Source organism: Carya illinoinensis, chromosome 12, assembly GCF_018687715.1.
Source record: "Carya illinoinensis cultivar Pawnee chromosome 12, C.illinoinensisPawnee_v1, whole genome shotgun sequence".
In the NCBI taxonomy this organism is placed as follows: Eukaryota; Viridiplantae; Streptophyta; class Magnoliopsida; order Fagales; family Juglandaceae; genus Carya; species Carya illinoinensis.
Window position 1 is genome coordinate 10,958,186 of NC_056763.1, and position 24,748 is coordinate 10,982,933.

A 24,748-nucleotide genomic window follows, 5' to 3' on the forward strand; every position below is an offset into this window, starting at 1 on the left:
TGACCAGAGGAGCTTCACCGAGATAATAACCCATCCCAGCTTGGGCTCGTGAGACACAAGCACCCAAAAACCATTTAAGCCAACAAAACATGATTTTCTCACTTAAAATCAAATGCGCATAAATGCAATATAAATGCAACTTCAAGGCATAAAACAACCAACCAATCCAAATCAATACATCAAGCAACTTCGTCCTCAATCCATCCGACCCCCGAACTCCTCGGACTCAGTCTGGAATCCGCCAACCAACAGCTAATATTTATTGTATGAGCAAACTATATTTAAATCTAAAAGTAGAGTTTAGAAAATACTTACAGCGCTATATGGTATTTTTTGAAAGCACACTGCGTTGCAAACGGCGGAAGAAAAGCAACGTAACAGTGTAATTTACACTGTGGCCGTGGGTAATAAATTACCCATTTTTGAACGGGGACAAACCAAGGCTTGGGATTGATAGGGAATGGTCTAGGGATGTTTATGAAGTTAAAGAAAACGAGTTTTGGCCGTAGGTGGTGGTGGAAATGGTGGTCGAAGGCCAAAAAGGGGCTGGACGAAGTTGAGCTCGTGGGAGCTGCTCTGGCAACGGATTGAGACTGGAAATGGATGGTTTAGGTCGGCAAGAGGTAGGGGAAGAAGTTGTGAAGAGATGGTGGCCGGAGGTGGTGCGACGACGCCGAAATCGGTGAAAAACCGTATGGCTTGGAGGAGCTCGTGGTGGCTAATGGTGGCTCGGATGGAGGTGAAACTTGGTGGAGATGTTCACCGGTGAGAGGGAAAGAAAACTGGGTGGGTGGTGTAGGCCACGCCGCCGGTGAGTGGTGGTTCTGGGCTGTGAAAGCAACCGGCGACAGGGGAAAAAACAGAGTAGGTGCAGTAACTTCCAGGGGCTTGTGGCAGCTAACGACTAGTCCGATGGATCTAAAAATTGGTGGGGATGAACTATGGTGGGAGGGCAAGAGAATGGTGGGGGTGGTGTACAATACAGCCGCCGGACGGTGGCGCAATGGGCAGCTGAAGTGGCAGCGACGGTAAGGGGAAAAAGAAGGGGCAGCGCGCGGGAGAGAGGAAACGGGGAAGAAAGAAGAAGAAAAAGAAAGAAAAGAAGAAAAAGAAAAGGAAAAAGGGAAAAAGAAAAAGAGAAAATAAAATAAATGAGGTCCAATCCTCACTTCGGAAACCAAAAACAAATCCGCCGAAAACGATATTAAAAACCGTATAACGACTAAAATAAATTAAACACGATATCAAATAAATTAAAAATAATTTAAAATACATTAATTTAAAATAAATAAACCAATATATTAATTAAATTAAAAACAACCATTCAGTGAAACTACACGTAAAAATGGGTTATCACATACCTAGTTTACAGGCTTAGGGAATTTTCTTTTGTTCTTTGCTCTACCATTCCTTTAGTTCTACATCTATCTTTTCTTTCACACTTGCATGGAACCCCAGATAAGGTTCATATCCAAAAAGTGCCTAAAGAACAGCATATCCAATTCATTTAGGAAATGAGAGAAACATTGATCTTCAATTTAACCCAGAATTAGAAATAGATACCTCAAGCAATACAAGGAAAGGACCCATGAACCAAAGTTCAATAAGATTATCCCCAACAATGGGTGCTCGTTTCTACAAAAAATAGGATATTTAAGGGATATGTTCAATATTACAAAAAAAGACAAATAAATACATGATTATGCTCAAGAAATGTAATAACCTGAAACAACCCATGTCCAATAACTTGTCCATTCCAACAGAAAATCTAAGCTGCTACTACACCCTAAATAATTGGTGTCATAAATAGTTATTTAATAGCTTTGATAATATGTAGGGGTGGGCAGCGGGGCCCCGTTACCCGCTGCCCCGCCCCGTTCGCCCCGTCCCCGTATAGTGCGGGGCGGGGCATCCGCACCGTCAGGGCCGGGGCGGGGCCCCCCAGCCCGTAAGTTGTAACCCAGCGGGGGCGGGGGACGGGGACGGGGACGGACCCCCGCCCCGCCCCGTATCATATATAATATATATTATATATATATATATAAGTTTAAGCCCTAAAGATCGAGAAGACCCCGTTGATTGATCTCGATTCGATTGTCGTCGGGAAGCATCCTGCTAGGGTTAGGGTTTGGAGGTTAGACACCAGAAGAGAAGAAATGGGAAGGGGAAAAGTGCAGATGAAACGAATCGAGGACAAGACGAGCCGGCAAGTGACGTTCTCGAAGCGGAAGGGCGGGCTGATGAAGAAGGCTCGCGAACTCGCCGTGCTCTGCGACGTGGAGGTTGCGCTGATGATATTCTCCGACCGAGGGAGGCTTTACGAGTTCTCTAGTGCTGAGAGGTTGGTGTTTCTTGAACTTTCACACGCACTCCTTTCAAACGAAACGAAGTTTCTTCCTAATCTTTGAGTTCATACTCGCTTTCAAATCAGTTTTCTATATCTCTGTGCTCTGTTCTTGCTTTTCGTTTCCATAAATATCTTTGCTTGCTTCGAGATTTGTCTCCGAGTCCCTCCCCTCCCCTCCTCCCTCTGCCACGCCGGACGCACGCCGTCCCTCCTCCCTCTGCCACACCGAACGCACGCCCAGAAGGGGGGTGCGGGGGGCCGGACGGACTGCCCCCCCACCCCGTACCCCGTCATGCGGGACGGGGTACCCCGTCCCCGCACACCGGAGGCGGGGGACGGGGGGGATTTTCCCCATCCTTCCCATGCGGGGGCGGGGGGCGGGGGGGTGCCTACCCCGCACCGTATGGTGCGGGTAGCACCCCTAATAATATGTATAGAAATTGTCAAAGCTTAGGGCTAGTAGTATTTCAAACATCCAATAAGGTTGAATCTAAGTGGGAAATATTTCTCTCCCAAGTTAATGATAAACAACAATTAATGGGAAACAAATTTCATACAAATCAGTCCTTCTACTATAAGAAAAAGAAAGAATGAAAGAGAAATAATATCAAATTACACTACTTGACCCTTTTAGCTCCCACAATTTAAAAACCATAACTTAGTTCTTAGCACATTATTCCCTACTCTTGTAGGGAAAAAAGAAAGGAGAAGAAGTGGAAAAGAAAGAAGCTAGAAAAAGGCAATAGAAGATTCATCTTGAGGCTTTGTCTTTTAGGTTACAAGAGAAACAAAAGCATTGGTTTTAATCATAGTGGAAACCCTAGTATTTAAGAATTTAAATACTTTTATGCGGCAGCTTCCTTTCTCTCATATGAGAAGACAACAACTAACTTCTTGTTGAAAGAAAATGATTTTTTTTTTTAAAATTACCACTTTTTAAAAAATTTTAACCGAATGAAAAGGGAGTAGATTTAACTATTTACTCATATGTAGGCTAAACTTCCATTTCAATAACTAAGCTAACACATACATGTAATATTTTAATTGGAGTAAAGTGTACATTTAGTGTAACAGCTCACTAGAAACTTGGTGAAATTTCTTTGAATGTTAGGAACATCATGAAAATTTCAAAAATGTTTCATAATTTGAGCAATTATTAGGTTTTAGTTTATCAGCATAGTCAGTTTCTTACCTGCTATGGTGTTAGAAATGCTATTTTATTTATTTGAGGTACTTAGGAGTAAGAGATTGAAAAATGGTTTGCGTCATTAGTCTTAGATGCTTTTTACGGCACAATAATACAATTAAAATTACTTGGTCAAAGAAATTTCACCAAGTTTCTAAATATTACGGCACACTAAATGTACACTAAATGTAAAATTTTAGAATTTTACGGCACAATAATACAATTTTTATTTTTGGGATGATAATTGCTCATAAATGCTTTTTCATTTCTTTGGGGCACTTAGGAGTATAATATTGTGAAACAAATTACACTACTAGGTTCAAATGATTATTTAGGATTTTATATTGCAATGTTTATTTTTACATTTTTTGGAGTGAATAGTAACATCCGTGATAGCGCCATGTGGCACCCAGTTTGGTTTATTTTTAAATCACTATGTGGAATGTCCAAATCAGTCTTGAGAAGTTATATTTGGACACTTAATAAGATCTTAGCCACACTTAGTGAATAGTGTAGGACACTTTGCACTAAGATGAACCATGAGATGGAAATGTAACGAAAAGGAAGGAAAATCAAGCATTATGATCATGCCACCTAAGCCAAAGACTATTTCATCCAATCAATAATTTTTGTGTCAAACCAAAAAGGGTTTCAACTCTAGTGAAACCCAAAACTTTTGAAATCTGATGGAAACTCCAAAATCATGGTGGAAGCAAACTCTAAACGGTTTCCCAAATCCTATTTTTGGCTAGTTTTAGTTTAGTGATTAATCATTTGATTAAATCACTTTCACATGATATTAACCATCAATTTCTTGCAATTACTCCCTATTTTATATCTTTTACATCTTGGAAATTTCATTGTACCAGGAAAAATTGAGTTTGAGCTTGTTATAAATTGAAACCCAAACCTGACACTCTTTAAACTCTAAGTGAGGCCTAATCGGTTTAGACCCAGTAAGATCCACAAAAAAGTACCATCAAGCAAGGCTTCTTGAGGAAGTTTCTTCCACTTCCCTTGGTGTACTTTTTCTACCTTTGTCAGCCTAAATAGTAGTTGATGGGAGGTCAGATAGCCACCCCAAAACCTCCATCACTCGGTAGCTTCCAAGGCTGAATTCATATATTGTGTTGATCATCAAAGCATTCGGCTTGTACTTGTATGAGAGTAATCTTGGCATACCAAGATCTATTTCCTCAAGGATGGCCTTATGAACCTTTATAAACCAATTATCATCATGTTTGGAATTGAAATGCATGATTCCTTTAGGCTTTAAAACTTGCATTGACAAAGAGAAGCTAGAAACATCATGTATGCACACGGTTTAATGTTTTTGGATGATTTGGTGTTATGCAATACCTAAGTCTTGGGATGAACATGTGTCACATTATTCTAAGTTGTAAACATGTTCCAAGATCATTTTTATGGATTTATATTTGATGAAATTTGATCACACATGCATGCAAAGAAGCTATGGGTTTAAAATCACAAAAGTGGTCACCAAATTGCATGCCACAGGTTGGATGGTTTTGACATAGTAGTTGTTTGATTTTTGAAATTCTAAGGTCATATATGGATTTAGAACATAGAAAATATGAGTTTTGTGAAATTTGAGGCCAAAATACAAATCATGAAAGTTTAAGGCCTTATTGGAAATTTCAAGAATTATAGGGACAATTTGATAAATATCCATATTTGGACCATTTTGATTATAAAACATCTTCCTTAGCCTTACAATTCCTAACTTAGAAAATTTTCACTTCTTCTGCAGTAATTTCCTACGTACTCGAAAAGTGTGTAAGTTAGCTTCTAATTTACTCTTATAGATAATTTATTTATGATTCTTGTATAAACATCACATGCATATTATAAATGTCATTTTTAACATGAAATGTTATATGATACATTGAGTATTTGATCACTTGCTTACATGTCATATGATGTTTCACCATTTTTAGCATATTGAATATAATTGTTATTTTCACATGAAGCACGAGCATATGTCATGTAAAACATTTTCAAGCATGGCATGAAAGAGAAATTATATCACGACCCCAAAGGGTAGGATGGAGCATTCTCCTAATGAAACTCATATGTCCACTTTAGGTGAGTAAAAATGGAGTGGTAACCACTGGGTTGACAAAGAACCGTCAACGAGTTTCAAATGGATTCTTTTTAAAAAATGTTGAGGCAGAATTAATTATGTTACCTAATGCTGGTGGATGAAAGAAGTAGTGTCAACATGAGTTGTACTACGGTCACAAGCAGGAACTCACAATGCATAATGAGGAGCTGTGATGATACTATACAATATGTTATGTTAATGATGACTTTAATAAAGATGAAATGTTATGTTTTTTTAAGTAATGAATTATGAAATGTTCTCTTTTGAAATGTCATGTTTTTTAAATGAGAAAGTGAAAATATTCTCTGAAAGAAAATGTGAATTAAAGTTTTTATGAGAAATGTTGAAGAATCTGGATGGGAGACAAATATAGATTTTTCTGTATAGCACACATTTCATGTTTACCATTAATTATGCATATCTTATCTCTATGCAAGTTGGTTGTTTAATTTACTAAGATTTCAAGTAAATCTTACCCTTGTGGACCCACTACCATTCCCCCCGGAATGGTAGAAGTTGTGTTAGGATCTGATGAATTGTTGGCTCAAATGGTTGAGGAGGAGCTTGATCTGGAGAAGTGGCGGGACTTAATATTGACGTTTATAGCATTGACTCTATATATCATAGAACAAGTGTGAGAATTAAACTAATTGTGGAGTTTTTGTATTATGGAGATTCTATCTCCCACGTTATGATAAACTTATGTGGATCTCTTAAATGAGGAAATATCTATTAATGGTTTATTAATCATTGGGATATTTAGTCATCATGGCATCAAAAACTTTTTTTTATCACCCTTATTTCAATTGCAATTATTGCATACTACTAGTTGTATACTAGGATGCATTGCATATTAACTGTCATGAACGGGGATATGTAACCTTGTGTTGCATATCCCGACACTCTAAATCTCTGTTCCATCCCAAGCGGAGGTTGGGGGCATCATATATTTTGTTTGAAAATTTGAGAAAGTTATAATGATTAGATAAAAAAAATTGAATATTTGAAATTGAAAAATGTTTGTGTATTTAGTATTTAGATGTTGAGATGAGATGAGATCATCTTGTAATCCAAACGGGACCTTAATTTATCATTTTAGGAGAACTTAATTTGACACGTGCTAGTATGTGATTTGGCAACATATTTTCAATTGATGTTGATAGATTGAAAAATTAATAGAGACTACTATTTCTAACTAGATAAATGATAGTTACAATCGTGACTCCCCATATATGGGGAACCACTATACATCTCCAATGCTAAACTACTTGGTTTCTCTCTACACCAAACACCCTTGGTTCTCGATTCTCCATCACCTCGACCTTCGTTTGCCTTCCCATCGACAGCCCCTTGATCGTCGTCTCCAGTAAGACCCACGCATACACACGGTGAAATCCCCCCCCTCTCTCTCTCTCTCTCTCTCTCTCTCTCTCTCTCTCTCTCTCTCTCTCTCATATATTCATGTCATTTTCACTATTCGCAATTCCATTTTCACATTCTTGCATGCTTTAGTTTATCCCTCAATGCTAAAAAAGAAATCTGTTGTTCATTAGGCTTTACTCCTTCGAAATGCTTCTCATTTGGGTTTGATTTTACCCATTTGCATGTTTCACTATTTACAAGACCATCCGAAGGGTTGTCAGTGATTTTCCTCTTTGATTACCATGTGATTTTTCTATGATGTCCAATTAGGTCGATGGTGTTGGGTCTAATTTGTATCCTTCGAAATGCTCGTGTGTTGGGTTTGAGTTTACCCATTTGCATGCTTCATTGTTTATCCCAAATGTCGTGGTTTATCTATGATTTCCTCCTTTGATTACTCTATGATTTATCTATGTTGTCCATTGTCTAAATATGGTGTTGGGTTTGATTTGTATCCTTCGAAATGCTTGCGTGTTGGGTTTGATTTTACCCATTTGCATGCTTCATTATTTATCCCAAATGCCGTCGTTTATCTATGATTTCCCCATTTGAAAACTTTGTGATATATCGTAGATGTCCATTGCCATTGATCTGTGTTGGGTCTGATTTGTACACCTTCGAAATGCTTGTGAATGGGTTTGATTTTACCCATTCAAAATGGAGAAAAATTTGGGTCTGGGTTTACCCATTAGCATGCTTCATTAGGTGTGAATTTTTATTTTTATTTATTTTTATTTTTTTTTAATTTTCTATTGTGATGTTTTTGGGGTAATATTGCTACCATTGCTCTGTGATGTGCATTCTTTGGGTCTAAACTTGATGCCAAAACTATTTTGTGATGTGCATTCCTACTGGGTCTAAACTTGTTGCCATTTTCACTATTCTGTGATGGAAAAAATTTCATATTCAGTTTTGTACACCTTCAAAATACTTGCCATTTTCAATGTTATTTTGAGACTTTTATTTCAATTATTTTGCATGCTTTGTTGTTGCTTTACTAGTTTGTGATTCTGGTAATGTGTAGATGATGACAAAACCATCATCATTCTGCAATGTTTGGTGATATTGCATTTCAGATTTTGCATGCTGTGATTTATTTCTACCTTCCTCCTTTGTTGCTTTTGGTATTTAGGCATATTGAGTGGGCTATGAATGGGTCTAGTTTAAGGATGTGATGAGTGGAGTTTATTCACAAGTGTTCAAGCATGGGGCTCCATTGATATGGCCGGGTAATCCAAACCCGGATGGCCAACAAAGGCAAGCGGGTTTAATGGTTTTGCAGCCATTCAAGGTTGAGCTCATGTACTACGCATGCTATAAATAAATAAAAACCATCATGAGCCCCATGGAGCACACATTCTTTATGGAAGCAGAAGGGAATGCTCTTATATTAAACCATTGTTGTGTTTTTAATCCATATCTCATTTATGTTTTGAGAAATTTCTAGTGAATTTTGCATGTTGATTTCATGTTGTCGTTGGATTTTCCTTATCTAACCAATTTGGTTGTGATGAGGACAAAGCTGAGTGGGGACAGTACTAGAGATTTTGCACAGCTCCATGGCACAGTAACCTAAATGACCAATAATTAGTGACAACCGGTTGTGATAGCCATTCGAGGGCGGGTGCCAAATTTCTTGTATGTCACTATTCGGTTCGTGAGCCGGCTAGCAAAATAAGTAAACAAAGTTTAATGGAAATGGTCACTGTTTGTCTACAAACTTGAAGCAAAATAAAATATTACACAACCCAATGCCTAGGTCAAGTAGTAGCACTACCAATAGCTCACACTCAGTAAACTATCGTCGCAACGAATATCCAGTATGTTATTGTGGTATTAAAGCACGTCGACAAATTGTTCATATTGAGGATAATGACGGGTGCCAATTTTTTGGTTGCCAAAACTATGAGGTAATTTTGTATACTTTGTTAGTGTTGTTATTTGCAATAGATATAGTTGTACTGGTGTGCTTAAATATTTGAACAATTGTCAATTGTGCAAGTTGGGCAACCTAGTCATGGACTAGATTCATATTTTTGAATTTTTGAGTGTCGAAATGGAATGTAAAAGACTAATAAATTGAAATTAACAATTAAGAAACAAATTAAGCGAAATAATCTTAATTAATCTGAAAATTAAATAATAAAACTGAAATTATTTATTTCCTAATTAACATTTAATCAATCTAAAATGCAATAGAACTAAGAGATTAATAAAACTAAGCCAAGAATTAAGTTGTATTAGAAAATAATTGACAAAATACGAGCTGAAAATTGAAAAGCCCCAAAATCAAGATTCTAGGGTTCATTCTTGTATTCAAATAATAAATTCTCAAAATCAATTTATAACAATTGTTCTACCTACTTAATGGAAGTTTAAAGAAGGAAGAAAAATAACTAGCATCAAGTAAAATAAATAACAAGTAAAATATCCAGACTTTTAAGCCAAAAATCTCACAAATACACCATAAACTTCAAATTGAAATTAAATAAAAAGTAGGGAATGGAAAGAGCTAGGTAGATGGTTGGAGATGGAGACGGCAAGTAGTAGATGAAGACTGGGTAGCGGCAGATGTTGGACCCCTCGAGGTTCTTCAATGAGGCGCTAGAGCTCATTCCCAAAAAATGACTTCCTACGTTCTATCTCTGTGTGTGCATAGAAGAACTCCCGTTACGTTCAAAAACATAAAAACCTTCCATCCCCACGTAGAAGAACCACGGAAAAACCTCTCCAAACCTTGCGTCTCGTCTTATGTTTCTCTTCAAACGAAATTCAAAATCCATATGCCGCGTATGTCAGTCAAACGTCTTTGCCTTACTTCGTGCTGCATCCAAAAACCCGAAAAGGTCCCTCAAGTGCATGCCCTTAAGCCCAAAAAGCCATCCTTTTGTCTCATGTCCATCCAAAAACCAAAGAAAGAAATGGGGCCTGCATGGTGTATAAAACCAAAAGACTCCCTTGCCTTCAGCCAATATGCATGCATGAGTTGCTTCCAAACCATGCAAAAGGATTTCACATATGCAATAATTCAGCTCAATCACACCTCCCAACTAGCATTTTGCTAATCCTGGAACAAAATAGTAAAAATTAATTAAGATAAATATTGCATAAAGATAAAAATCCGAACAAAAATAATCAAACACAATTCTGAATTTTCACAAAAGGTGATCCATGACTACTCAACTCTAGGAGCTATATCCAAGCCTGTCTCAACAATCATTCATATAGAATTGGAAAAAAATGTCTCAGAACTTAGATGTGTGTGTGTAGCTACACAGTTGTGTATTCCTCATTACTAGCCATGATTTGTCCTAGGATTTTTCAACCTTAAGATTAATCATTGCTAATTCTAATTACCTCAAAGCCCAATGGACTAATAGTTTTCACGCCAACTTTATTTAAAGGTTGAACACTCAACCTCCATAGTTACGGTAACTGTTTCTAGCCCTTTACTTAAAAAAGCTCACTAAACTGCCTTTACCTCTTTTTTTCTTTTTCTGTTTCTTTTTTGATCTTTTTTCCTTTTCTTTTCATTCTTTTTTTTCTCCCTTTTTTAGCGTGGCTCAGCAATCCTGTAGTTTACTTCTCCTGTGTTAAATCAATGGACAGTAAATGAAGAACACTACAGGTGTAAGCATGCGCAAAATGTCCTTCAAACTTTTCTCTTCATTATATTTAAATCTTACCAAGTCTCATCTCAATAAATATAGCATCCTGGTGTTTCAAACCACATATCAACAAAATATGATGCATCAAAAATCATGCTCTATGCTTAGGCTTGAAAATAAATCTTCACAAAATAATTCTGCTCAACCACTGATTCACTCAAAATAATGCTTCCAAGAATAAAAGCATGTTCAGAATGTAGTGTGAGTGCCCAAGGTCATTTCCATAGGGACGACTATGTTAACATAACCCAACAAAAGGTAAATAAGTAAAACAGTATAAACTAAGTGGAAGATAAAATATGGTAAAACAAATTCTCTTTATGAAAGAGGTTTGTTCTCAAATGCGGAGGAGGGGTTGTATGCAATGGATTGCGCTAAATGTAGGATGATTTAGAAGTGTGACAAGTGAAGCAAGGGATTCAATTCTTCTAAGAATAATGCAAACGTAAAAACCAGATCAACAATATTTAAAGTTGAGAAAAATAGAATGTAAAATGTGAACAAAATCTTTAAAACTTAGAACTGGAAAGTATTTGTCAGAAAGTGGGTTTTCTCTATCATCATGTTATAGTTGCTGGGTGCATCTGCTCATGTTAACTCAATCAAGACAATAACACTTAAGAACCAAAGAACAGTAAAGCTCAGATGAAGGCGCCGATTGGAATAAAACCTTCACTGCATTATCATCCATTTTTATCTTATGACTCATAGTGGATAGATCCTTGATTATTTCAAGGTGGTGATGTGCCATGAGTCTACAACATATGTATTCTTGAATTATGGAGGAGCAATTTTAAATCTGGGATAAGATGTTTGTCATGGATCTTCTTGTCATGCACGGCCTTCATTCACTCCTTTGTCAAGTGAGAATTGTCATAGGCCTCCCTCCTTACTTTATCAAGCTCTAAAATCTATAACTTTCTTAAATATTTGGTAGCATCAAATGAGAAGTTAATTTGCTTAATAGCATAAAGCACGATGCTGAATCTCAACAGGTAAATGACAAGCCTGACCATAAACTAATCTATAAAGTGACATCCCTAAGTTAGTTTTGAATGTAGTCCTATAATCCCAGAGAGCATCAACCAGTTTTGCAGACCATTCTTTCCAAGTGGGACGGACTGTTTTTTCAAGAATGAGTTTATAACACCCGTCCTTGTGATGGGACCTTTAGAAGATGATTTTAAGGAAAGAGATGAGAATTACTGTTCATTTAAAAAATTCTTTTCCTTTCATGTTAGGATACAAAAGACTCCATATTTATAAAATAAAACTCGTTTCTTAATTTAAAAGGTTACAGCAGAAAACATTAAATTTTATGAATTTAAGCCTTTCCTACAAAACATCCTGCCTAGGCTTCCATGCTCTCCCCTCTTAGGCCATGTATGTCCTGATACGTCATGTTCATCTTGTCCATGGGAGGGAACACATAAAAATTAAAATAAGGACTCGTAAGTATTACTTCATATAGTTAAAATATAATAACATTGGTTTTTAGTCATGCATTCATCATTCCATACATACCACACATAGACATTCAATTCATTTTAAAACGTTGCGAGGTGGGATTTTTCTTTAAAAATGATTTTCTTCTCGTAAATAGTTCCCCACGCCTCACTGCCTTCATTTCTTAAAGAGTCTTAGTATACATGCATTCTTTCTTAACATGCACACACTGATGTGAACCCCAATCAACTTGCTTTGAGACCCGACAATAATATTGGAAAAAACAAACCCAAGAAAGCCAATATCAAGTCTATTGGATGGAGGAATCTAGACCCGATGAGAAATCGTTTCAAGAATCTAGATAATATGAAAATCTAAACCCGTTGAAGAACCCGTCTCAAGAACCAAGATTAAAAAGGAGGAACACCACAAAGGTTGTGATTTACCTTTGATAAGTTGAAACGTTCAATCAAGAACAAGAGAAGATAAACTCAACTCTCAATGAATAAAATTCATCAATTTCAATCATGTCTAACCTCCTCAAATGAGGCTACAAGTGGTTTAAATAAACAATCTCCAAAACCCTAAACGAATAGTCTCGGTATTGTAGTGTGAACAGCGCCGCACTACAGTAACTTATAAAACCCTAGTTCAAATAATATAATACTTTCCAAATAAGTCCTTGGCCAAAATACAAGGCCTTCCTAAAAACCCTAGCTCATAAAAAATAAGACATATGTGTGGGCTGGACATCCCCCAAGCCCAATTATTCTAGATTAATTTCTATGACTAATAAAATAAGAAATTTTAATGAAATAAATAAGTCAATGGCCTTCAATAACAATAAGCCCAAGCCGTGTCTTCCATAGCATATCACATTGATGAAAACTGGATCTCCTCCTCTCAAACCCATCTTGAATGTTGGCTACTTGCTAAACACGTCTCGAGTGGATTTCACCCATCTTTGCATAGCTTCATTGATCTTCCTAACTTTTAATCTTGTAATTGCCCCATCTGAAACTTGCAAAGGATCTTTACGACTTGGTCCACTTGGGGCCCCCCTCTCTCCTCAAAAGGATTGGACCTCGAATCTCCACCTGGATCAAAGGGAAAAAGATCAGAAACATGGAAAGTCGTAGAAATATGGTACTTACCTAGAAGATCCACTTGATATGAATTGACATTAATTTCTCAAGAATGTGAAAAGGTCTATCCAAGTTACTCCTGTCATCAACAAGCAAAAACATCAATACTAAAAGAGTAAGTGGATTAAAACCATATACAATTTCAAGATGAGAATAAAAAATAGTAGTATGCATGGTCCTATTATATGCAAACTCTAAAAAGGGCAAATGATACTCCCACAAACGTTCATGCAACAAGTCAATGAAAGAAAAATGATACTCCCACAAATATTCTTGAAACACATCTAAAATCTTTCTTACACCAAAATGACCACTCCAATTATATGCCACCTCAATGAATGGTAAACCGTACTCCTAAAAGTGTTAATGCAGTACACCTAAACTCTTCTTAACACCAAAGTGACCACTCCAACTATATGCAAACTTACTGAATGGCAAGTAGTACTCCCACCAATGGTCATGCAACACATCTAAAGTCCTCTTTATATCAAAATGTTCCAACAAACCACATCCATGCACAAGCAAGACTAGTAGGCCCACAAAGTCTTTTCTCTCTAAACAAGTACCAATCTAGTCTATATAAATGAGAAAATGATGCTTTCTCACGTACTCCATACACACTAGCCAAGCCATCATCATTAACAACCAAGTTCTTATCATATTCAAGTCTCAATAACTTTGCATCCAAAATGAAGATAAGGACATACCTTCTTGATAATGCATCAAACACAAGATTTTTCTTACCATGTGTGTATTTGATTTCATAAGGAAAGTCTCAATACATTCATCCCACTTAGCATGCATTCTAGTCAACAACTTACCTTGTCCCTTCAAGTGTATCAAGGACTCATGTTCTTGAAAGAAAGGCTCGGTAGGGATTGTCACATCTGGCACAAAGTTAATGTAATGCTCTATCTCTCTAATATGTGGCAATCCACTACACACACAACTAGGAATCATGACCTCATATCCCTGCAACAAAAAAACAACAATACTAGGCAAATGTACGCCAAGTTCGTTAGTATTAAAACTTGCCTTAGCATAGAAACTCACTTTTCTTTTTGTTTTCCTCTCATTTTCTGCACTATCTCTTTTCTTTTCACTCTCTCTTTTCTCTTCAGCCTCTTTATTCTTTTCACTCTCTATTTTCTTTTCATTCTCCGTTTTTTCTTCAATCTCTTTGTTCTTTTCACTCTCTCATTCTCTTGAGCTTTTGGCCTCACTATTTCTATTTTTCTCAATCTCACTTTCACTCTTTCTTTTTTATCAATCTCACTTTCTCTCTTTCTTTTTTGATTAATCTTACTTTTCAACTTCAATTGATCCTCATGGACCTGTTTAGTGGTTAAAGGAGCAAGTTTGATTGTTTTGCCATCTTTTACAAAACTGTATATGTTATTGATCCCATCACGGATCAGCCTCCTATCATACTGCCACGGCCTCCCCAACAAAATATGGTTAGCATGCATAGGCACAACATCACAGAGCATCTCATCCTGATCCTTTCCAATTGAAAAAGATATTAACACTTGCTTATTTACCCTAACCTCCCCACAATCATTCAACCACTACAACTTGTATGGTCTAGGGTGTTTTAAAGTAGGTGAATTCAATTTCTCAACCAAAGTAGTGCTAGCAACATTAGTACAACTTCCTCCATCAATGATCATATTACATACCTTGCAATTGATGTGGCATCTAGTATGGAAAATATTCTCTCTCTGCTGCTCTGTATCATCCATCTTACTTTGAGTATTGAGAGCACGCCTGACAACAAGAGACTCACCAAACTCTTCATTCTTATACTCATGTTCAATACTAGGCTCACATCTTCTCCTATCTTTCCCATCTTGCAAATTTGTACTCACTGTATCTTGATGATCTATCATATCCCTCACTTCCCCTAACACCATATTCAACCACTCAAACTGTTGTTGTATGGCCTGCAACACAAAGGAGTTATCTAGCATCCCCTTTGGTGATGAGTCATTTTTATTAGACATTATATGCTCTGCACAAAAAAAGAATGTTATTGGAAAAAAGACCTCACACAGTCTCTTACATGTTTACACTCGAATAATGGCACTCCACTCGTGTTTCACTCTTAATTGGCGATAATGATCTCACACTCTCTTATCTTTTACCTCAAGTTTTCACACTCAATTTCTTGAAGAACTAATTGAAACTAAATCAAGACAATATAGCCTTATTTTATTCCAACTAGTAATTAGGTCCATGAAAACAAGAACAAGAGAAACACGGAAGGAACAAAAATGACACAACTCAAGGAATTAATACTAGGAAAAGAGTAATTACAAAACAAGACACCAACTAGAAAGATGTATTCAGCCCCCTTTGATGATAAAGCTCAACCAATTTTTTTTTTTTTTTGAAATTTTCTTTTCCTTTCTTTTCTTTTCTTTTCCTTTCTTTTCTCTTCCTTTCTTTTCTTTTCTTTTCTTTTCTCTTCTTTTCTCAACAATTCAACCACAAACAGAAATATTCAATTGTGATAATCAAACAAGTAAATTCAAAGACATAAAAATTGTCAAGAAAATAGAAGGGAATCAATGAAACCCTAGAAATTTCAAACCTTAAATAGTTCAAATTTAGGCAGCCCTCAAACAAGAAATTTAGCCACCCTATGATGATGAACACGAAACCCAAATGATAGAGTAATTTGGCAGCCCTAGGGAAAAATGAATTTCTGCACTTTTTTTTTTTGGCAACCCTAGAACAATGAAGCCCTAGAATTAACGATATAATAAATAAAAGATAAAATCAGACTTGATCAGAAACCGAGCTCTGAATACCAAATGATGTGAACCCCAATTGACCCGCTTTGAGACTACTACAAGAAATTGTTCCATTTTCGGCAGGTAAAGTCGCCGGAAAAAACACATAATTTAGCTGCTATTAGTTATTACCCGCTAGTTCTAGTCGTCAATAAATAGCCGCTATTAAAGAGCCAAGTAAAAAATTTTCCAGCTACTTTGAGAATTGCTAGAAATACCAATTATTTCCAACAATAATAATAGACGCAAATGAATAAAATTTTGTCACAATAAGTTTTGCCAATATCCATCATCCATGGCCAAAAATACTTTCCAGCCATAGCCTCTTTGGTTTGGCCGAAACCCTAGATCCTACATTTTCTCACTTTCCTTTTCCATCTCTAATTTGATTGGGAAATTACCCTTGATTGACTCACTCAAATTCCACTTCCCTCCAAAACACTTCAGCCCCTTATCCATCCTATCCATTTTCGGTCAACCCTATCTCATTTGGATCTCAAGATCTCAATTCCTACATTTTAGGAATTTCACAATTCTGAACTTTTAGTAATCTCACAAGCCACCTTTGCCCTAGCCAACTACTCCCCCTAGCCTTGGCCGAACTCCTCATCAAACCTAGCCTTAATCACTCATCTCTAAACTCTAGCCAAGATTGCCCAATATCCAACCCTAGCACACAAGTGGTGCCTAGCATACAAAGGGTCACTTAGCAGTGAACCATCATCACCCAACCCGTGATCATCTAGCCCAAACACCATCCTTATTTCCCACCATTGAACCCTAGCCTTATCTCACCCAAGTTCCTTTTGGGCTACACGTGATCTACACCAAGCAAAGGAGTCATATAGGTCACTTGAGGAGCAACAAGGCAAGGATCAGACCCTTAGTGTTTGGAGGCTTGACCAAGGTCCCCAACACAGATTCCACCGTCAACCTCTCTCTCTCTCTCTCTCTCTCTCTCTCTCTCTCTCTCTCCTGGACACTCGCACTCTCTCGTTCCAGACACTCGCAATTTCCCTTTGGTTGGTTCTGCACTTTCCACGCCCGAAATCACACCTTTACCTATTGTGTGAATTTTGTAAGCTTTCAATGATATCCAAAACCCTCTTTTCTGTTATATGTTTTGACCACCTTCTGTCTCTCCCATTTTCCTTTTGTGTTCCTGTAGTAATTTTTATCCATATTCTAATTGTTCCATTGTGTCTCTCTTTCGACTGTTGATTTTCCATTTGGTTGTATATTTTTTGGGCATTTTTGTTGTTTCTTTCATACCTTCTACTTGGTGTCTCACCAAAACCAGGTGTTCTGTTACACTGGGGGTGTAAATATAGCTAGATTATTTGTCATGTCGTGAGCTTCCAAAATTGGCAACTTTATATCTTCTTAGTGTTTTAGAGAACAGCGGTTTGAGATTTTTTGGCTTTACCATATGGGGTATCTAGTGGAGTAGTGCTGGTGGTGCCTGGAATGAAAGCTTCTGTCTGGAGAACTGTAATATTATTGCATGATCAAAACATTCGATTGGATTGCATGAGAAAAGGGATGTGTTTTTGCTAAATTATGTTGTTCTCGTACGATATGAATTTGGGGTGGTCGGCGTGTAAATGCATAATAAAGGAATTTGCTTCTTAGATTGCAAGATGGGATGCGTGAAGCTCAGGATAAAGAGGTTAGAGAGCACTAGCAACCAACAAGTTACTTATTGAAAAAGGAGACATGGCATTTTGAAGACAGCTCGGGAGTTGGCCATATTGTGCGACATTGATCTTGTCCAACTGGGAGGCCTACGTTATGTCAAGGAGAGCACAGGGAGTTTAAGTGTATGTCCTTTGTTATACAACATTTCCCTGATCCAAATAATCGGCTGTCTTCATGCCCTCTAGTTTATATGCATAATAGATAGATTTCTATTAGATGGAGATCACAAATATTCTTGGCAGGGAAATTACATTATATTGGGAGATAACTGATGTTATGTATTGGTCGGACATTCCTTACCATTGATAGCTCTGCAACTCACACACTGTAACTATAGGTGTCTGTTGTACACCATGTATAGAAACTATTTTGAATCTTTGTAATCCCACAAATCCTCCTGTAAACCCTCTGGATCATCCCTTTTTTCCATATAATGTTTGTTCTATATTTACTCAATACATGTAACCATCTCACGTCAGTGAGACAAAGTTTAGCAAAAGTCTTCAACTATATGCTAGTTAATCTACCTAAATCGCAAAGGACAATTATTAAACAGATTCGACCATGGTTAAAATGGGGTTTGATATATTCCATACACGATAATCTGAAATGTTTCTTTGTCGTCTCAAAAATTTTGAAGAGGTTATAGCAAAGTATGCACACATAACACCGCATGAAAGGGCAAAAAGGTGTGGAAAAAAAGTTATCCTAAACTTTTGACCCTTTTTATTCACTTGTTTGTTTGGTTAAATTTGGATGCACAATAGCTAAGTGATATTTTATTTCACTGGAACAGGAAATTGGAGAACCTTGAAGTATGACTGTCATTCCCCATCCGTTCAAAATATAGTGTCTATGTTTGCTTCTTCTGTTTGTATCAGTTCAAGATAGAGCATTTATCCCTCAATATTTATTCTTTTATTCATGTCGATGTTCTATTTGGCAATATAGGTTATAAAGAAAACCTTCAACAAGTTGGACCATGATGTAAATATAGAGAATTTTATGGGTTCAAGGTACTATTGTATTGATCAATCTGTAAATTTTTAGTAGTGAACTTATTGACCCCATCTGACTTGGCACCCCCATATTTTTCTTTTTTTCTTGTAGCTCTCAAACAATCGAGGTACAGATTTTTTACCAGCAGTATCTTAATACATTATTATTTGGATTCTTTATTTACTTGATTGAGTGGATTGTGGGTAAATACGATGTGCAGGAATTGAGGAATCAATTAAGGGTATTGCAGGCTCAACTTACAGGAGTACAAAAGAGACTGAGGTGCACCTTAGGGGCTTTTGGTTTTTAAAGTACTGCTTTTTCTTTCGGTTCTTGTGGATTGTATTGTTAGTGTTAGATGGATACTGAATAAAAGCTCAAGTGTATTTACTTCTGCTTATTAGAAACTCTCTGTTTTATTGTAACTGGTTTGAAGGGTACCTTTTTCAGTTCAAACTGTCCTTATTTGAAATTATTTTTCCAGTTGAACTCAAAAAAAGAAAAAGCAAACAACCTTTCAGAAAATACTATTGTTCTGGTTGGGGACCACACACACTGGTTGTTTAGAGGAGTCCTGTTGCCAGTTTTATGAGGCTGCGAAGTTTCAACAAAAACCAAGGCGCAAGAGCAACTGTTCTGTCAGATAATGTATTGTAGCACATAGGATATGACCCTCTAACCGCTACCACATTGTTAAACCCCTATTATTTCATTCCACGTAAGATGTCAACTGATAACAGAATGCATCTAAAAAGCTGAGCAACGTCAATATCTATCAAGTGCAAGAAGTTTTTTCTTTATTACAACTGCCTTCTTATTTCATACTGTTGGAATATAGCATCAAGAATTGAACAAATGGAGTTAAAATCTAAAGCTACACGTGTCAAACTGGAAGAGGAGAAGAAAAGTTAGTTAATACAGTTAGTCTATTATTCCTTACTTTACCTTGTATAAATATTGTCAAAGTACTCTGTAATTATTCATTCATTCAAGCACTTTTCCAATACAACAATTCTGCTTTCATCTCCATATTCTTTCCTCACAAATCAGAACCTCAATTCATCTAAGATTTGACATGTTATCAAGAAATCTGAATTGTAAAGGCAAAAAAGTTGGCTAGGATTAGATGAGTGAATGATAAGTCTTATCTTATCATATTATTTATTATTGTTGGATGAATGTAAAAATGTCTAAACAATGTTGAGTCTATCTAGAAATATTAGGAGTTGTTTAGATAAGTTCCTGAAGTCAAAATCAAGTTCTGTTAGCAGTACACTTATCCAGAAGAAATCGGAACAGAATTCAGTCTATATCAGAAGAAGTTATTCCGAAATGTTAGCAGTCCGTCGGGACGCGTTTTCGCGTCTGTTGCTAACCGTCAGCAGAGTCCTACTACAACTAGAACTGTTTTCAGATCTTCTATTTAAAGGGGACTCGGTTTTGTATCTCCTCAAGGACTTCAAGCCACGAATTTTACAGAGGATATTCTATGTGTTTATGAGAGAAAATTCACTTGAGAATTTTCATGGGATTTTTCATATCTTCTTGAGTGTGATCGTGCTTTGAGTGCGAAGTAACATCGATTGGGTTTCAGCCTTTGGAGTTCCAAAAAGGGAGGTCAACATTTGAAGATCGCCAGAGGTTCTGGCTGCTACTGTGGTAGAAGACAAACGGGTCGTTTGTCTAGGCAAGTAAGAGAGTCGAATTGCAAAGGTTTTGTAATTGATTATTACTTGTAATTGTTCTTCAAATAATGAGATTGACTTTCCTGGGTTTGGCTGCCCCGTAGGGTTTTACCTTTAAAGAGTTCTTTAAAGGGTTTCCCTTCGTAACCAATCGTTGTGTCTTGCAAGTTTGATTATTTATTTTAAAGTATTTGATTCATTTCATAATCTTTATAATTGAGATCTAACTAATTTGTTCAAGGAAATTGGTAGACAATTTCGTGGTTTTACAAGGGTACATTGGGAATTTCATGAATCATCCTTCATAGCCTTACTAGTCTATGTAGATGATATTCTTTTAGCAAGTGACAGCTTGCTTGAAATACAGTTACTCAAAACTTTTCTACATGATAAGTTTACAATTAAAGACTTGGGGGCACTCAAATATTTTCTCGGATTGGAGGTGGCAAGATCTAAAACTGGCATATCAATTTGCCAAAGGAAGTATGCTATAGACATACTTGGACAAGCTAGAGTTCTTGGTGCAAAACTTGCAGCTTTCCCAATGGAATCGAATTTGAAGCTCACTGCTTCAGATGCTGATTTATATGAAGATCCTTCAGCCTACAGAAGATTAGTTGGGAGGTTGTTATACTTAACAATAACTCGACCTGACCTTGCCTATTCAGTCCAAGTTCTTAGTCAATTTCTAGCAAAACCAGCTGTTAGTCATTACCAAGCAGCCATTCGAGTTCTCAGATATTTAAAGGCAACTCCTGGACAAGGTTTATTCTTCCCATTTTCATCAGAATTGCAGCTCAAGGCTTTCTCAGACAGTGATTAGGCAGGGTGTGTTGACACTCGAAGAAGTGTAAGAGGTTTTTCCATCTTTGGGTGATTCACTAATTTAATGGAAGAGTAAAAAGCAAGCCACAATAAGCAGATCCTCTGCAGAAGCAGAATATAGGGCCCTTGCTTCAACAACTTGTGAGATTCAATGGCTCCTTTATGCACTGCAAGACCTAAATGTTAACCACAAGCAACCAACTTTGGTTTATACAGACAGAAAATCAGCATTATCCATTGCAACAAATCCAGTCCAACACGAGAGAACAAAGCACATACAGATAGACTGTCATCTTATTCGAGAGAAGCTGCAACAAAACATCATCAAGCTCTTTCATGTCCCTTCAAGACTACAACTAGCAGATATTTTAACCTAGCCTCTAGGCTCTCTTCCATTTCATCATACTCTCCGCAAGATGAACATCCTAAATATACATGTTCATCTTGAGGGGGGGTGTTGGAATATAGCATCAAGAATTGAACAAATGGAGTTAAAATCTAAAGCTACATGTGTCAAACTGGAAGAGGAGAAGAAAAGTTAGTTAATACAGTTAGTCTATTATTCCTTACTTTGCCTTAAATATAGTCAAAGTACTCTGTAATTATTCATTCATTCAAGCACTTTTCCAATACAACAATTCTGCTTTCATCTCCATATTCTTTCCTCACAAATCAGAACCTCAATTCATCTAAGATTTGACACATACGTTAGTCTGTAGTTTGACTGACTTTCGTACTTAGTTTCCTTTATGTACATTTAACAATTTTACCTATCTTGCCATTCCTTCAGCTATTGGAGTGATCTGGATAAAATCGACAATGTAGAATACCTTAGGCACATGGAAGACTTGCTAGGAGAATCAGTTAACCAGTTACGTCTGCATATGGTACAATATTTGTATATTTATCGTATGAGAAAGCTCGACTTATTTTTCTGGGAATATTTCTGACCTTCAGATTAGTGCCTGTGTATGGATTTGTATACCATCATTTTTATATTCACAAAAGTGTTGGTTATATTAGAGAGAGAGAGGAGTGTGGTAGATATTACGGAGGTGCTCATCTCAAGTGCTTCAGACCCTAGATAAGTTCCTAGGCCTGCTCCTTAGTAAAGGTGCCTTGTCTTGCCTTGCCTAAGGCACCATAGAGGCACCTCAGTAGAGCCTTGCCTCAATTGAGTCCCAAGGTGAGTTCCTGGGTCACCTTTCATAGCGTCAGTGGAAATGCCTCATTACCAACCCACCTTAATCAATACTATACTTATACCAGGTCTTTCCTCTTTACTGGAAAACTTGGGACAACACCAACAAACGTCTCTAGAAAGCACTATCCAGGTGGTTAAAGCGTCAGCTACTTCAGATCTTTCTCTTTGCGTCCCTCCCCCTTGTCCTGTCTCAAATGTCATGAAATCTCGTATATGCTCGTTCTTTCATGAAATGTTTCAGAGAGGGATGCCATTATCACAGATCATGAGTAGTGTGCAAGAAGCCCAGTCCTCATCATGGCTTCCAAATTATGACAACCGACTTATGATGTTACCCAATGAGCCAAACTTCCTGCCACACAGGTAAGTTTTCCGCTAATCATATCCAATGCAGCATTATTTTCAATACATGACTTCATATATGCATTGATGAAAATGGAAATAGCGCAATGCACGGGATATTTTAATAAAAAGTACATATCATTGCATAGAATCTTAAATATGTTTAAAATCTTTTAAAGATGTAAAAAGAAAAGTTTTATAACAATTTTATACAATCTACTAACAAAAATAAAGATAAAACTGAGAAGTTCATTTTTGTGAACACACTTTTCCTCTACAATTTTATCAAGTAATGAGGTTGGTTATGCCTCTATACTCTTTTTTATGTTCACTTTTCGTTTTAACTTTTTTTAAAATTCAGGAACATTTATGAAGCCTTTGATTATAGAATTAAAAACTACATGGGTTGATTATAAAACAGAAAAGATGCGTGGTGAAAATTAAAAGGCTACTAATTTTAAATTAAAATTATTAATTTAGTTAATATATTAAATTTCATTTAGTGAGTTATAAAAAAATAGTAAAATATTCATTTCTTTATTCAATAAGCTTAACTTCATGATGTCTTATTTAATTTTGATTTAATAATAATACAAATGAATAGTAGATGATGTGGCGTTAATAGGAGTGGAATTAATCAGATGGCTTCATAAGCAGATAGCTCTATGTTTTGCTGATTAGTAAGTATATAGATCTGTTACTTAAAACCTAGTAATTTTAAGTTTCATGTACTTCATTTATCAGTTTTTATTTCCCTGCTGAACTAGCAAAACATTTCATTTTTCATCTAATCCATTGACTGATGTGTTCATTGTTATCTTTTTCCTCTCCAGTGACAGATGTGGATAGCTCCTCAGATGTTTAACATCCAGCTTATTGTGGTTATTTTAATGCTGGCAAACAGAGGATGGCGATACTGTACAAGTTGCAAATATGGGATCAGGAGGTGATGGCTCTGAAGAGTTAAGTAGAACTGCTTGTTCAAGTTTACAACCTAGTGAGCAAGGTGCATGCCCGGTGTATGATCATTCAAATTTGTCAGACAATAAGAAATTGAGACCTGAGATGGAGATAAATTTACAAGCAAATCCTGTGGATTATCAAGTTAATGGCAACTTTGAGCTACCTCGTATTGTTTATGAGAATGGTCATCATACTTGGTTCTCTTCATCTGGGCCTTGTGGCATTGCAATGTACAATCAGAATGGCTAGCGCCGGTGAGAATTCATTTAATCTTCTCATTCTTCACTTCTGAACTCTAAAGAAATTGCAACTATATTTCTTGATGGTATTGCATGCCCAAAAATTTCTATTGAATGGGATGAATTATTATCAAGACTAATTGCTTGGTTGCAAATTTCTTACTCAGAATTAATGATACAATATATCAGGTTGAATTCCGCCTATTTTCTTAACTAGTTGAAACGACAAATTTTAGATTGTTCTGACTGCCGCATATTCAAACAGTGAGGTTCAACTCCTGTAGTTCTCTATGATTGATTGGCTGAACAGGGTATACATTAAAAAATTACACGTGAACCAAGAAAATAGTGTTTTCATCTTTAGCATAAGAGTGGTGATATGTACATGGGCTGTGCAGACTAATGATTTTTTACTTCAAAAATATTTACCGTTCATTTATCACTGGTATTTTAACTCACCCCATGTGCAACTGCCTGTGTAATGCCCATGCACATATTATTATTACTCTTAGCATAATGGTTAATAACAACCATACTTTTCGTTAATAATTATCGACCGGATCAGCAATGCACTGAGCTCCATTTATGGAACTGTTAGATTACCTATTTATTAAAATTTAATTGTCAGTGGAAGTTTCTTTAATTCATTAGATTATCCT

At 36.6% G+C, this 24,748-nt stretch overlaps 1 protein-coding gene across 1 annotated transcript; it reads left to right on the forward strand.

Annotated features, from left to right (window-relative positions):
- Nucleotides 1-2,065: 2,065 nt before the first annotated feature.
- LOC122289248 (agamous-like MADS-box protein AGL65) lies at nucleotides 2,066-24,099 on the forward strand. The gene is made up of 12 exons (XM_043096224.1): nucleotides 2,066-2,302; nucleotides 17,905-17,940; nucleotides 18,459-18,521; nucleotides 18,629-18,647; nucleotides 18,784-18,848; nucleotides 18,943-18,958; nucleotides 19,052-19,113; nucleotides 22,132-22,226; nucleotides 22,626-22,675; nucleotides 22,787-22,908; nucleotides 23,249-23,292; nucleotides 23,792-24,099. The coding sequence occupies exons 1-12, from the start codon at nucleotides 2,157-2,159 to the stop codon at nucleotides 24,097-24,099; spliced, it is 1,026 nt and encodes a 341-aa protein (XP_042952158.1). The 5' UTR covers nucleotides 2,066-2,156.
- Nucleotides 24,100-24,748: the final 649 nt, after the last annotated feature.

Bases quoted from the DNA above. Each gene is read 5' to 3' on its own strand.
- LOC122289248 (XM_043096224.1), top strand. From the start codon at position 2,157: ATGGGAAGGGGAAAAGTGCAGATGAAACGAATCGAGGACAAGACGAGC. The intron at 19,114-22,131 runs GTGCACCTTAGG...CCATTCCTTCAG, and splicing joins GGAGTACAAAAGAGACTGAG to CTATTGGAGTGATCTGGATA. The intron at 22,227-22,625 runs TGGTACAATATT...TTTCCTCTTTAC, and splicing joins TAACCAGTTACGTCTGCATA to TGGAAAACTTGGGACAACAC.